General features: G+C 37.2%; 1 protein-coding gene across 1 annotated transcript; it reads right to left on the bottom strand.

Moving 5' to 3' along the window:
* On the bottom strand, nt 420-1,496 carry LOC105165904. Its single transcript, XM_011085056.1, has one exon. The coding sequence runs from the start codon at nt 1,494-1,496 to the stop codon at nt 420-422; it is 1,077 nt and encodes a 358-aa protein (XP_011083358.1).

Raw genomic sequence — 14,055 nt, 5'->3', positions numbered from 1 at the left:
TGGAGGGAACCATTCAAAGCCACTGAAAAGGAAGAAGTGCAGACGCATTCCATAATCCAAGATATAAACCATTGGGGAAACCATACCCATGGAGTACTCGGGAGAAAAATGTCCATGAGACCGAATCAAATGCCTTACGAAGGTTGATGTTGATAGTACATCGAGGTGAAATCCGTTTCCTCGAGTACTGCTGTACCATTTCTTGGGCCAAGAAAATATTGTCTGTGATATTGCGTCCTCCAACAAATGTAGCTTGGCAGCGGTCTATTAAGTGCTCCAATGCGGGGCGAGCCGGTCTGAGATAATTTTCGTGATGGCCTTGTAGATGACGTTGCAGCACGAAATCGGCCGATAGTCTGCAACAGAGGTGGAATGCTCTGATTTGGGCACGAGCGCAATGATGGTGTGGTTGAGTTGCCTTAGCATCCGTCCACTCCTAAAGAAATCCAAGACGGCCCTGCATCCTTGATCGCCCACCACATTCCATGCTTTCTTGAAAAGCATGATGAATAACCATCTGGGCCGGGTGCCTTGTTGTCGTTAATATTGAAGATGGCTTCCTTGACCTCCAGTGCCGTGACTTCCCTGCAAAGTTCCACGGTAAGCTCGGAGGAGAGTTTGGGGCCCCAATCGAACACACCATCATCGACTGGGATGGTGTGAGCCTCGGTGCCCAAAAGTGATGTGTAGTAACGAACGGACTCTTGGGCAATATCCTCGGCAGCAGTGATAATACTCCCGTCAACTCTAGTGACTGCCGTGATGGAGTTTCTAGTAGCGTTCCTTTTCACCATATCGTGGAAGAATTTGGTATTTCGATCCCCCTCTTTGAGGTAGTGGATTTGGGCTTTCTGGTAGAAGAAGTGCCGTTCGGCCTCAACAAGAAAAACAACCTTCCTCCTGAGATCTCCCAAATAGTCCTGAAGCGCTACTTCAAGTTGGTTCTGAGCATCTTGCAGGGCAAGGTCAGCCTCTTTGGCCCTGGTGGAGATGTGGCCGTAGTGTTGTGTATTGAAAGCTTTCAGTGCGCTTTTGAGTGATTTCAGTCTCTTACAAAGGCTGAATTGTGGCGTTTCCTCCACATTCAAGTTCCATCGATGTTCAACAATAGTAAAAAAGCCTGGATGGCCTGCCCACATATTGAAAAAGCGGAACAGTTTTGGCTTAGTGGGACAATGATCGAAGATAGTGACAATACCTGAGGAGTGGTCTGATAGGCATTCCGGTGGGTTGAAGTGGGCGCCACAATGTAAACTGGCCTCGAGCCATTCGTTGTTGTAGAGGACCCGATCAAGTTTGCACCACACCGGGTTGCTGTCCTTGTTGGAATACCATATGTAATAGCAACCCGTTGTGGGGGCGTCAAGCAATCCAAGCGCTACACTGCAGTCCACGAAATCCTTGAGTTCATACCAAGTCGGGGCCACTCCAAGCTGTTTCTCCTCGGGAGATTTCACATAGTTGAAATCACCCATAATGAGCCATGACATGCTCATCGTCTGTCCCAAATCTGTAAGTTTCTCCCATATACTCCTTCGATTGACAACTGAATATAAGCCATATGTAAATGAGATATAGAAGGAGAGTTGAGAATACTTATTAGTGGCACGACAGTGGATCACTTGAGGCGAGATATCCTCTGGTTGAATGTCAATGACTATTGGGTTCCAAACACAAAGATACGTCCACCGAAAATGGTGTCAAATTTGTTGATTTGGCACCATCCCGGGAATGAGCAACTAAGGATCTTCGGAATCATAGATGCTGCAAGCTTTGTCTCCAAAATGCCCAAGAGGCAAAGCTCATTATTCTTGATGAGGTGGGCTACGTCATTGTGTTTGAGAGGTCGGTTAAAGCTCCTCACGTTCCAAAAACCAACCTTCATAAGGATAGAGGAGAGGACTCCCCTCCACACTGGTTCTTCAATTTTCTAGCCTCCAATGTAAAATCAGCTGTCTTAGCCCTTGGCATTTCATGCTGTGTGGATGTCGGGGAATCAGGGTTTGATGATGAGCTTGTTGAATCTGCCGGTGAGGGCACCTCATTCGTCCTAAGTTCCGAGGGCGTTAGAATGCCAACACTCAAGGGGGAGTGATGGAACTGTGGCCCAAATCGATATGAGACTTTTATCATCTTCCTTAAATTCGAAGCATTCCAGCATATGCTTCAAAAGGAGGGGCCGACCGTAGACGAAATAGGGCCCACCGGCCAAGATGAGCTGCCTATCCTCCTCGCGTTCAAATCGAAAATTTAACCAGCCACTCTCGTGTTGTTGGAAGCTAGATCCCAAAGATTGCGAAAGTGCACAGATCACCTTCAGTCCCGGGAACTTGCCGGCAATGTAGCCGACGAGGCAGAAACCCAGTTTGGATCGGACATCAAGCAAGTCATTGGACCCCAAGGTGAGTGGGCCATCATCAACCGCAAATTTGGAGAGTTTATTTTTATCGGTGAGCTTACGGTTGATGCTGAACAAGCCCGCAAAAGAGACTTTCTTGCCAGCATTTTCAACAGGAGCATCTATTTTCAGTTGTGTATCTTCCGACCGGGAAGCAATTGCATTCAGTGCATCGTTCTTAGTGGTAAAGGAGGGGGTAGAGATAAAATCACTAAAACCAGAAGGATTAACCTTACCGGAAGTGGTGTTAGGGTCAGGTTGCTGGTCGGCTGGCTGTCGGACGATTGCAGCAGCAGATTCGGCTCTTGCCGATGGCTGGTCGGAGTGCTAGCATGCAACAGCAACCGCTGCAGGTTTCCTTAGCTTCTTGGTTTTGGCCATGGCAGGCAGTGGGTGTGAAACGGCTGCACCAAAACTTGGAACTGCTGCAGAATAATAGCAATAGTAGGGTAGTTATTGCAGCACCCAGGAATTCAAAATTCAAACCCTCCAACCACCAGAAATTCAAAATTCAAACCTTCCGACCACCGAATTTTGGCCGGAGAGAAAGGTGGAAGGTGCACAACGGTAGTAGAATATTGAAAATGGCAGCAACAGGGCAGAAAATGCAGCACCCAGAAATTCAAAATTCAAACCCTCCGATCACCAGAAATTCAAAATTCAAACCCTCTGACCACCTGGAATGATTATGGCTAGAGAAAATGGTGAAAGGTGCACAGCGGTAGCAGCAAACGGCTGCAGTTTGCAGGAAACTTTCGCCGGAACAGCAAGCAAAGAACCTGCGGCTGAGACTTGGAAGGCAGCGAAAACTGTTTCACACAAGTCGGTGGAGGCTTTGCAGCCGGCAAGACGGCTTCAAAACTAAAAAATCGTTCAGTAGAAACGAAGAGCAATGCAAGTAGATGCGTTTAATCGGTCCAAAATTTGCAGAAACTTGAAGAAGATTCGTTAAAGAGCAAATCAAGGTTGAGGCACTCTAGAGAGAATTCTTTCTAGAGAGAGAAACACTCTTGACCTACTACCCACTTAATTCTTTGATTCTATGAATGGTGTGGGTTTCAAAAATTACCTTTGATTGACTTATTATTGATTTATTGTAGGTGAAATAAAATTTTTCTGACTAAACTACCATTAATGTGTTAAGATGTATAAGAGAAATTTGATCATAAAAAGATTTACTTGACTTAAAATAAATCAGCAATAAGTCACTCGAGGTAAATATGGTATTTTATTTGATTTTTTGTTAGCATCAACAAATTTAGTGAATTTTGACTAACAAAGGGATTTATTTGTTATACGGAACGCAAACCTCAAAAATACTATATGTAATTTTTCAAACCAAAAGGAGTTTGCATGTAATTAAACTAAATTGAGGAATAAGAGCGTAATTATCACATTTATTAATTATTGACTCGCTATGTGTGCGTAATGTAATATTTTATTTTATTTTTTATTTAATCAAATAAAAAAGATAATGAATAATTGGTCAAAATTAATAAAATAAATTAATTTTAAATGTACACAAATAAAAAAGTATTGATAAAACCAATTAATTAAAAGATATAGTTATTTTTTAAAAAAAGGGATGATTATATTTACAATCCATAATCGATGATCTATTTATACAAATTACCCTTATTTTTTGCATAATTATATAAATTCTCCATAACAGTAAAAAAATAGGGACAGTTTGTGTAATGATGCTAACATTTTTAGGGGGTGTGTGTGTATAATTTTTTAAAAAAGTAAAGAGTGGTTTGTGTGGTGATAATGATATTTTGGTGGGTGTATGTGAAATAATCTAAAAGATAAGGATGATTTGTGTAAACAAGCCATAGTTAAAGGGTGTAAATATAATTATTCAAAAAAAAAAAAAAAAGAGTAAAGTTGCATTTTAGACCATCTATATTTTGTTTTTCAAATTAATTACTCTATAACTTTGTGCCTTAATAAATAGCACGGATTTATGTAGTAGTTGATTTGTTTGGATTTATTTAAGGGATAATTACACTTCTCTCTCGTGAGATTTGGTACATACAAATAGATTTTTTATGATAAAAAAATTATATTTAGTAATCCTGATATTTGTTTCCGTCTAACAAATAGGTTCATCCATTATTATAAATCCACTGAATTTGTTGATATTAATTAAAAAGTTAAATGAAAATTGATATTTAACATCAATTGACTTATTGCAAGTTAAAAAAACTTTTTTTTCGGTCTAAACTTCTTTATAACAGTAAAAATATACTATCATATGCATTAATGTGTGAAGATGTAGAAGGATAATTTGGTCATATAAATTATTTGACTTACAATAAATCAATAATAAGTCAATCGTGATAAATATAGACTTTTATTCGATTTTTTATTAATATTAATAAATTCAATAAAATTTGATTAACTGATGAAGGGACTTATTTGTTGGATCGAAGCATACCTCAAGGGTACTAAATATAATTTTTTAAAATACAGAAAATTTACATGTAATTACACCAAGCTTTAAAAGAGGGGAGTGTAATTATCCCTTCTTTTAAATTTGATTATGTTTGTTTTTGTAATAATATAGGATGTCTGAAAGATACGTTTGTTTTTTTTTTGTTTTTTAGTCGGAACAATTTTTATTGCAGAGTTTATGTATTGTGTATAAGATTATCTATTTGTTAGTTATTGAAGCATATTCGATGCGTATGTATAGTTTAAGTTTTTATTATATTTACTTAATTGGATGAAAGAAAACATAAATGTAATAAATGAAAGAAAACATAAATGTAATACAAAACATATTAGAGCTGATAATTTTCTTAAACAATTTTTACTAATTCTGAATGTGCATGAGTAGAATAATATTGGTAGAAAAATAAATATTATTAGTTTTCTTAAATATCTTTTACTAATTTTCCATGATTTTTATGTACCATAACTCACCTCTAACGAAGACATACGAATATTTACATAGTACATATTTGGATCCATGACCTTGAACTTATTTGCATAAAGTATAATAAATTCATTCCGTCATAACTTGTCTGAAAGTGATCAATTTGAATGCAAAGGAATTACGACAACGTCAATGACGAGTTGAACAATCACAAGAAAAATTGCATTTTTCGTCTCATATATTAATTTGGTCCTATTTGTTAGACTTTTCTCACATTTAGTTCTTTACGTTTTAAAAAATTCTCAATATTAGTCCCAAGCTACTTTTCCATCCAATTTTTAACGGAAGAGTGACATGGTCATTAGATAGTGCACATGTTGGCTTGTTTGGTGGGAAAAAAATGCTTTTATTGGGGAGGAATGGAAGTTAGGGCTCACACCAACATTTTTGTACCTCAAAACTTAATTTGCAAGATGTTGGCTGCCATGTCCACCTCAAAATAGCAAGTTAGAGAATTATACCAAAAGAGCCATTGATTGAACTCAACAAAGTGAAGGTTCAGTGATTTTACAAAATGAATTGACTTTTAAAACACAAATTTCTGCATTTTGGTGAATGCCGATTGCATAATACAAAATGATTGAGTTTCAATCTTGAAATTAGTTTTTTCAAAAACAATAATGATCCATTATGGGCTATTACACTTTTTCCTTCCTCTTTGCATCATGTTCCAGTCTTGCCTCGGCAGCTTCTCTCCTTGTACTGAGTGCATCCTCCAAATATTTCATGGCCACATACTTTTGGCCATCCTTGTCAATGACCTTAAAACAATGTTGGAGGAGTGGCATCTGTCGTGTTGAAAGTGAAACTGCAACTCTTGGATGGCCTCTTGCAAAAGGGATGGGTGTGTGATGTTAATACCTCCTCCGGCTGGTGCAATTGGTGGCGTTCTTCTAGGACGGTTGAAGTTCAAATCGCCTCCTGTAGTTCTCTTAGCCCCTTTTCTGCCGAATCAAACAAAAAAAAAAATCATGTATGAGTAGAAGAATTTGTCCTCGTCTATCTCCATTTAACTCGATTTAACCAAACAACAGGAATCATAGTGTTCAAGTTCATATGGCACATATATCTTACTAATAAAAGAGCGGGTGTGGGGGGGGGATTATCCAGCGCTTCGTCTTGTAGAGACATCCTCTCGCTTGCTACACTCTCCTGTCGCACAATTTACCGTGTTTTTCTCTTCAATTTTGTTGATTTTTAGTATAATTTTGGGTGCGTTAATATTTAGGGTTCTAGGTTTGGAGAAAATTTATGGTAGATTAGGGCAAGACAAATAAAAATCACGTCTGCAACTCAGTGCCCCCCACCCTCCAAAGAGAGTCTCTCAAATCAAAGCTTTGACATTTCATCTCCTTCAAAGTTGATTCGAACCTTCAATTTTGCTGGTTCCAGGGTTTCTTATCAACTCATTAGATCTTGAATTAAAACCAATAACTTGGAAAATAGTGATCTGGATTTGAAGATTAATTCTTGGTGGGATCAACACTTCGATTTTTCATAAATGCTGACTTGTGGTGTTCAATAACATTAATATCGTGAGTTTATCACCTCAATCATGAATTAGAAATTTAAATTTGATAATTTTGGTGAAGGACGCCTTAATTCTCACCCTTAATGCGTGTGAATCTCCTTCAACTTAGAGAGAATTTCGAAATTTCTTCCTTGCGCTCTTACTTATTATTTAACGAAGTAGCACGATTTGATTCACCCTTCATAATTTGGTTGATATCTATTTCCTTAATTTTGCCACATATGATTTAATTTCCACATTATTAAGTTACACTTTTTTACTTTAGACCATATGATTTTAATTGTCGAAAACATGATAATTTAACATTTGGCATCATTTGATTGGTCGAAAAATATATACTGATATCAATTAATTAGATATTACTTCATAAACTAAAATGGATTAAATTCACAAAATATAAACAGAATTTGATATTTCATATATTATTTTACATGTAGCGGCTATCAAATTAGACATAAATTCAATTTGTGTAGAACATATATATATTTTTTTATCCCAATTCTAATACTCTATAGTCAATGAGTCATAGTTATTGCACTCGAGTTTTTCTTAATTATGTAATAGTAACTCGATAAATCCTGTACTATTTCCTATGAACTGCAACCTAAATAATTAATATAATTTATTTTGAAAAGGACATAAGATTAAATATTTTGTCAATTTTTGTTCTTTGATTAAAATAAATATTTATATATTTAAAAATATTATAATCAAATTTATTGCATGAATTGAAAATAAAAAAACACATCAACCTATTTTGTATAAACTAATTGTAAACTAAATTTATTAAGAATAAAAACTATGAACATAAAATGAATATTCAAAAATAAAACCAAACAGGGCCAAGTTCTTCATATCATTTCAAATGTTATCAAATTAATTAAGGCGGGGTTTGAACTAAATATAGATTAGGATGGATCTGTAATATCGAATATAGATTTGAATTAAATACGAATTAATAACACAACATTTATTTATATATTATATGGGCAAGGAGTGTAATTTACTGTTTTTTATATAGGGTGATGTAGGTCGCTCAAAATTAGGATTTCCGGATTGGGTCGCTAGGTCGGATCGCTGGGTTGAGATCACTGGATCCCTCTTTTAAGTTACCTGAAGTGGATTCTGAGAACACAGCAAACGTAAGACTAGCCGAAAAGCCCTCGACGATGGCCCTCGATGCTTAAATTAGGAAAAGGTGGGGGTCGAAGATAAGATAATGAGATAGAATGAGAGCACAAATATGGCGGTAAAAGTAAGTGTTGAAAACGTATTTAAATAATCATAAATAAGGATATTTATACGTGTACGGTACTCTCTATATGCGCGACACGTGGCCCCAATGGAAACAGGCCACGTCACCCCCTGCATAACCTGCTACCGCCGCTGCTGCCACTGTGCACTGGGCCCCACCTGCGCAGTCATAGGGTGCAGCCATAGGGTGCAGTCATAGGGTGCATGTAGCTTGCCAAAAATAGGGGGTTATTTCTGTAATTATGTAATTTTCCTCATCATAGGGTTTATATAAGATCGAGCTAGCTTGGTGTGTAGTAAACATTGAATTAGCTTGGACTGGACACACAATTCAAGCTATTTCTTTGTAGTAAACAAGTCCTAAGTGAATGTTGCAATATTGAATTTTTTAAAATTAATTTCTTCAATTACTCTTACTTTGATTATATACAAAAAATACAGTACGATTATGTTAAGATATTTTATGATTTTGTTGATGTAAAGTAATTATAGAGATTTACTTTCAGAGGAATAATACTGGCAGACTTATCCATTTGCCCCCACAACAGTTGTCATCAATTCCAATTTCGAATTGTTCAACACCAATCCTATTTATTCATAACTATTTATTATATTTTATTTCTACTATCTGGGATATGGAGTCTATTACTTTGTGTGGATCTTACCCCACTCGATAAATTAGATTTTTGCCCTAACGAGAAAAAACGTTGTATTTCTTGAAAATAATAGTGGATAAAAGCTAATAAATAAATGTCATTCAATCATTTCATAAGAGCAAATTTCAAAAATCGGTATGAAGTTTCAGAGCGAAGAAGGAGCTTACAACTTTTAAAATGAATATACAAGGGTTACAGGATTTGGTATTAGAAAGCACACTGTTCATAAAGATGCCCAGTTATTGATATGGCATTTTGTTGTGCTTGCCAAGGTCGCAGGTACAAAAGATAAAAGAAATGAGAGAGTTAAATTTCGTCTTCCAAAAACAAGAACTAGTATTTGTGCAATGATGAGAATTAATGATCGTTATACTGGGAAGTATAAATTTTCAATTTGTTGATCGGAACGATCATGATTTTGTTAGCCCAAATAAAACTCATTTTCTCAGACGTGGAATGGATATACAAACACTACAAGCTGATGATATAAGTAACTTGAGGGATAACATCAAGGGCGGGATAGTACTTAATCTCGAAACAAGTAGGTGGACCTGAAAATGTTAGATTTATTTTTGAAGATGGAAAAATTATTTGCGATGGAAAATAACAATGAAAATGAAGATAGGCGTTAGATTTACTTGAATACTTGCAGCAAATGTAGTTGGTTGATGCTATTCAATGATGAAGACCTAATAGCTAAAATAACTTAGGTTGATGCACAAATTATGGTTAATTACTCTCACTTCGATGACGTTTTTTATTGTTGTTGTTGTTGTTATTATTACAACTTATAGGAAAAAATGTTTGCTCTTTTTGATGGTGTAAACCACCATAAGCAAACTATTATTTATTTGTGCAATATCTGGAAAACAACCTAGAACCATCATTACAGATCAAGATGCAATAATGGAGAAAGCTTTGACAATGACATGGCCTAACACATGCTGTTGCTTGTGCATTTGGCGTATCTAATCAAAATACAACTATGCATTTGAGTAGTGTATTTTAACACATGCTGTTGCTTGTGCATTTGGCGTATCTAATCAAAATACAACTATGCATTTGAGTAGTGTATTTGGATGCTTTACATGTTTCCCCAAGGACTTCAATTCTTGCATCGATAATTTGAGGAGGAAGAAGAATATGTGCATGGAGGAAATGTTGGACAAATATGAACTTAAAACTAATAAGTGGTTGGAGAAGATATTCAAATTTAGAGAAAAATGGGCACTAGTATATGGACGGCAATTATTTTGTGTAGATATGACCACCATTTAGCGTAGTGAAAGTATGAATGCTATCCTTAAAAGATAGTCAATTAGTAACTTATGCTGCTTTAACTGATGAGAGACATTTAGAATTGTAAAAATTGACAATCTTAAGATGATTGAAGAAGTTGAGGTAAAATTGGAGAATATGATGGTAGTTAGCCTGAATGTTGGACTTAAATTCAGATCTGAAGAAAGCTCTTCTGCGCTCACGGGCACACGGCGCAAGCAGCCCCTGGCGATGTGCGTGCATGTAGGCGGACGATAGTAGACGCCGCAACGCTCGCGGGTAGATGGCAGCAGACGCCGCATCCCTCGTAGGCCGATAGCAGCAAACGGTGCAGGCTGCCCATGCCGACGTGCGCACGTGCAGGCGGATGACAGGAGACATGGGCGCGTGCAGGCAACGTCCTGCCGGCCTGCAGCCGTGCCTTAGGTCACTGGCAGCCGGCGTTTTCACTGGACTGTCGGGCACATTTTTGGGGATGCGGACGGCGAGCAAAGCAACGACCACGGACGACGGGAACCGCACGCCGACCGGGGATGACGGACATGGACGGCCCGACCGGGGAGCACGTGTTGGGTTTTCGCTATTTCACGCACGACACCATCTCTTTCGTGCGGCGGCGGGACTTGGTACGGCGCACCCATGCTTGTCGGGCACACGTCCTATGGGGGTGCGGAAGCGCGGGGCGAGCACACTCTCACCTTGTGGGGGTCGGGTGTCGAGCCAATTTTAATCCGGGACTTTGCCATTTTTTCGAGACTCAGGCAAAATAAGACACACGAAGTGGGGGTCAGTGGGTGGTGCATGTGCTCGCGCGTTGGTAGCCTCCGAGCCGTTTCGGAGAAAAGAAGGAGTATGGGAGGGGCTTAGAGGTGGGAGGGGGGAGGGACAAATTGAAACGACAAACGGTTAAATCTCAGCGGATCGTGGCAACAAGGCCACTCTGCCGCTTACAATACCCCGTCGCATATTTAAGTCGTCTGCAAAGAATTCTACCTGCCATTCGATGGGAATTGTACTTCAAGGCGGCCAGCGATGGCTTGGCCAACGACACGTGCCCTTGGGGGCCCCTACTGCGGATCGGCAAGGGGGCGGCGGGCGTACGCTTCGCTTCTAGCCCGGATTCTGACTTAGAGGCGTTCAGTCATAATTCAGCGCACGGTAGCTTCGTGCCACTGGTTTTTCAACAAAACGCCATAACCAATTATGCGAATCAACGGTTCCTCCCACACTAGGTTGAATTACTATTGCGACGTTGTCATCAATAGGGTAAAACTACTACCTATCTCACGACGGTCTAAACCCAGCTCACGTTCCCTATTGGTAGGTTAACAATCCAACACTTGGTGAATTCTGCTTCACAATGATAGGAAGAGCTGACATCGAAGGATCAAAAAGCAACGTTGCTATGAACACTTGGCTGCCACAAGCCAGTTATCCCTATGGTAACTTTTCTGACACCTCTAGCTCCAAATTCCGAAGGTCTAAAGGATCGTTTGGCTACGCTTTCACGGTTCGTATTCGTACTGGAAATCAGAATCAAACAAGTTTTTACCCTTCTGTATTACACGAGATTTCTATTCTCGTTGAGCTCATGTTAGGACACCTGCGTTATCTTTTAATAGATGTGCCGCCCCAGCTAAACTCCTACCTGAAAATGTCTTCCGCCTGGATCGGCCCACCGGAGCGTGCCTTGGGTCCAAAAAGAGGGGCAATGCCCCGCCTCTGATTCACTGAAAAAGTAAAATAGCATTAAAAGTAGTGGTATTTTAATCCAATCTTGATCACAGACCAGCATCATCAGACACATCTCTTCAAGACAATTCTAACTAGACCTACCTCACTCATTTTGGTAAAGCATTCGGGGAGATTCGACGGTTTGAAGGATTAACGGAGATGGTGCGGGGGGAGGGGGGCAACTGGTGGTAGGGGGTGGGTAGTTAATTTTATATTTATCTAATAATAATATATTTTTTAATTTGAAATTATTTATAGAATATACAAGTTAAATAATTTGTTGAATCTAAACCTTCCATTTTTTTTAAAAATTTAGCGGTTGAGATTAATTGATCAGATCTAACAATTAATATTTGATCAAAAAAATCCAACAGTCATTACAATAAAATAATATATATTAAGTAAGATAAAACGGTCATTTTATAAAAAAATTAACACTGTCAGTTAGATTTAACGGATAGGGGCAATTGAGCTACGTTTAAGAAATACGGGAGGAGTTTTAGCAATTTTAAAATTAGGGGGGGGGGGCGAGGTTAGCGTACTTTTTAAAACATAGGGGAGTTTTATGCATTTTAGCCTAAATTCTTTTTTGGAATCCATCATCCTCGCTACATACTTCAATTGCACTGGAATTGGAGTATCCCACGCTACGCCACCTCTTGCCAAATCCAAGATGCGATATTCGTATGCACGTGACTGCCATAATTCTTCAAGTTCGAGTACTAATTCCGTACTATCAGAATCTAGAATTTCAGTAACACCCACTAAGCCTTCGAAACTTCCATATGAGGATTCTCACGAGTCAATTCAATCAATCGACTACCTTGCTAACCTACCAACTAAAATTGGATTGACGACCTACGTTTCCCATCTATAAAACGCAGCATTGCAATACTTAGCGCTAGTGGAGCATGCTTAAGCTTATTTTATGCAGACTAGTGTTATAAATGTTATGGGATGAATTCAACCCTCACTAATATTATCGTGAGGGGTAACTATTCATCGTGAAATTTCATTGTTTCGACTATTATCCCAGCTATTCTTTAAATTTGTTCTATTTTTCAAGCGCAAGGGCTTCATTTTTTTTCTGGAGTTACTTTAAGTATATAATTTCTATTTTGCTCATTTCTTTCATAATTAAATATAGTTTAAACTAACTTATTTTATTTAAATATATCTTAATAAATTTTGTATTTGATTAATTTAAAAAATATATAAAACTTTTAAAAAATTTTAAATTTTAACATAATAAAAAAATTTAATATCCTAAAATTCACCTTTCAAATTTAGATATTTATATAACTAAAAATAAAAATAAATTATAAAATTATACCAAATTAAATAACTATTTTATTTAAATATGATTTTATATATTATATTTAATCATAAAAAGGATATATACTAAATAACAAAGTAAAAAATATGTTTAAATTATATTATTTATTAAATAGTATTAAATTAAAATAACCAGTATATGTATTTAAATTAATACTTTAATAAGTTTTTAATATTTTCAAAATTGCCAAATATTACATCATTTTAACTAAATTTTAAAAAATTTAATATTTTCTCCAATTCCATTTTTCCACCACCTCGCGTCCCCTTTGCCGCCTCACCCCCAACCAACAATAATGGCCACCTAGGTGTCTCTAGATTTGATGTCGCCCACATTGCGAGGCAGGTTGCCGCCTCTGTTATATTGTATACATAACTTGTTCAAACTATTCGTACATGATTTTTCGATAAAATTAGAAGGAATGATAATCCCGACAATTGCTAAGTTAATCCAAAAAAAAAAAAACAAAACTATTGAAAACATTTGACTATTAAACAAAGGTATAACATGCATTTCAATAAAAAAAATTATATAGTTATTAACAACTAACAGAAAAAGAAAATATGCATTATTTTGAAAAAATACAATATTTTTTTGTCTATTATTTAATATAGAGTTTATAGCTAAAAACATATATTATATACTTTTGTGGTGACGTAAATATACTATTTGCTCTGAAAAATATACCAAAAAGGTAAATATTAATAAAAACATAATAAAAAACAAAAACTCTAAATCCTGAATTCTAAACCTTGAACCCTAGACCTACCTGATCCCTGGACTCTAAACCCTACACCAAAACCCCAAACCATGCACATAATCATTTTCTTCACCTTCTCATTATAATTGTGTGGCATTTTAACATACTAAACCCTTGTACCACCAACAACCACCAAACATACCCTATGGGCCAAAACACAAAACCTT

Source organism: Sesamum indicum, linkage group LG7, assembly GCF_000512975.1.
Source record: "Sesamum indicum cultivar Zhongzhi No. 13 linkage group LG7, S_indicum_v1.0, whole genome shotgun sequence".
Lineage (NCBI taxonomy): Eukaryota > Viridiplantae > Streptophyta > Magnoliopsida > Lamiales > Pedaliaceae > Sesamum > Sesamum indicum.
This window is presented reverse-complemented; position numbering and strand designations above follow the sequence as displayed.

Excerpts from the sequence above, each read along its gene's own strand:
- LOC105165904 (XM_011085056.1), bottom strand. The coding sequence starts at position 1,496 with ATGAGCATGTCATGGCTCATTATGGGTGATTTCAACTATGTGAAATCT.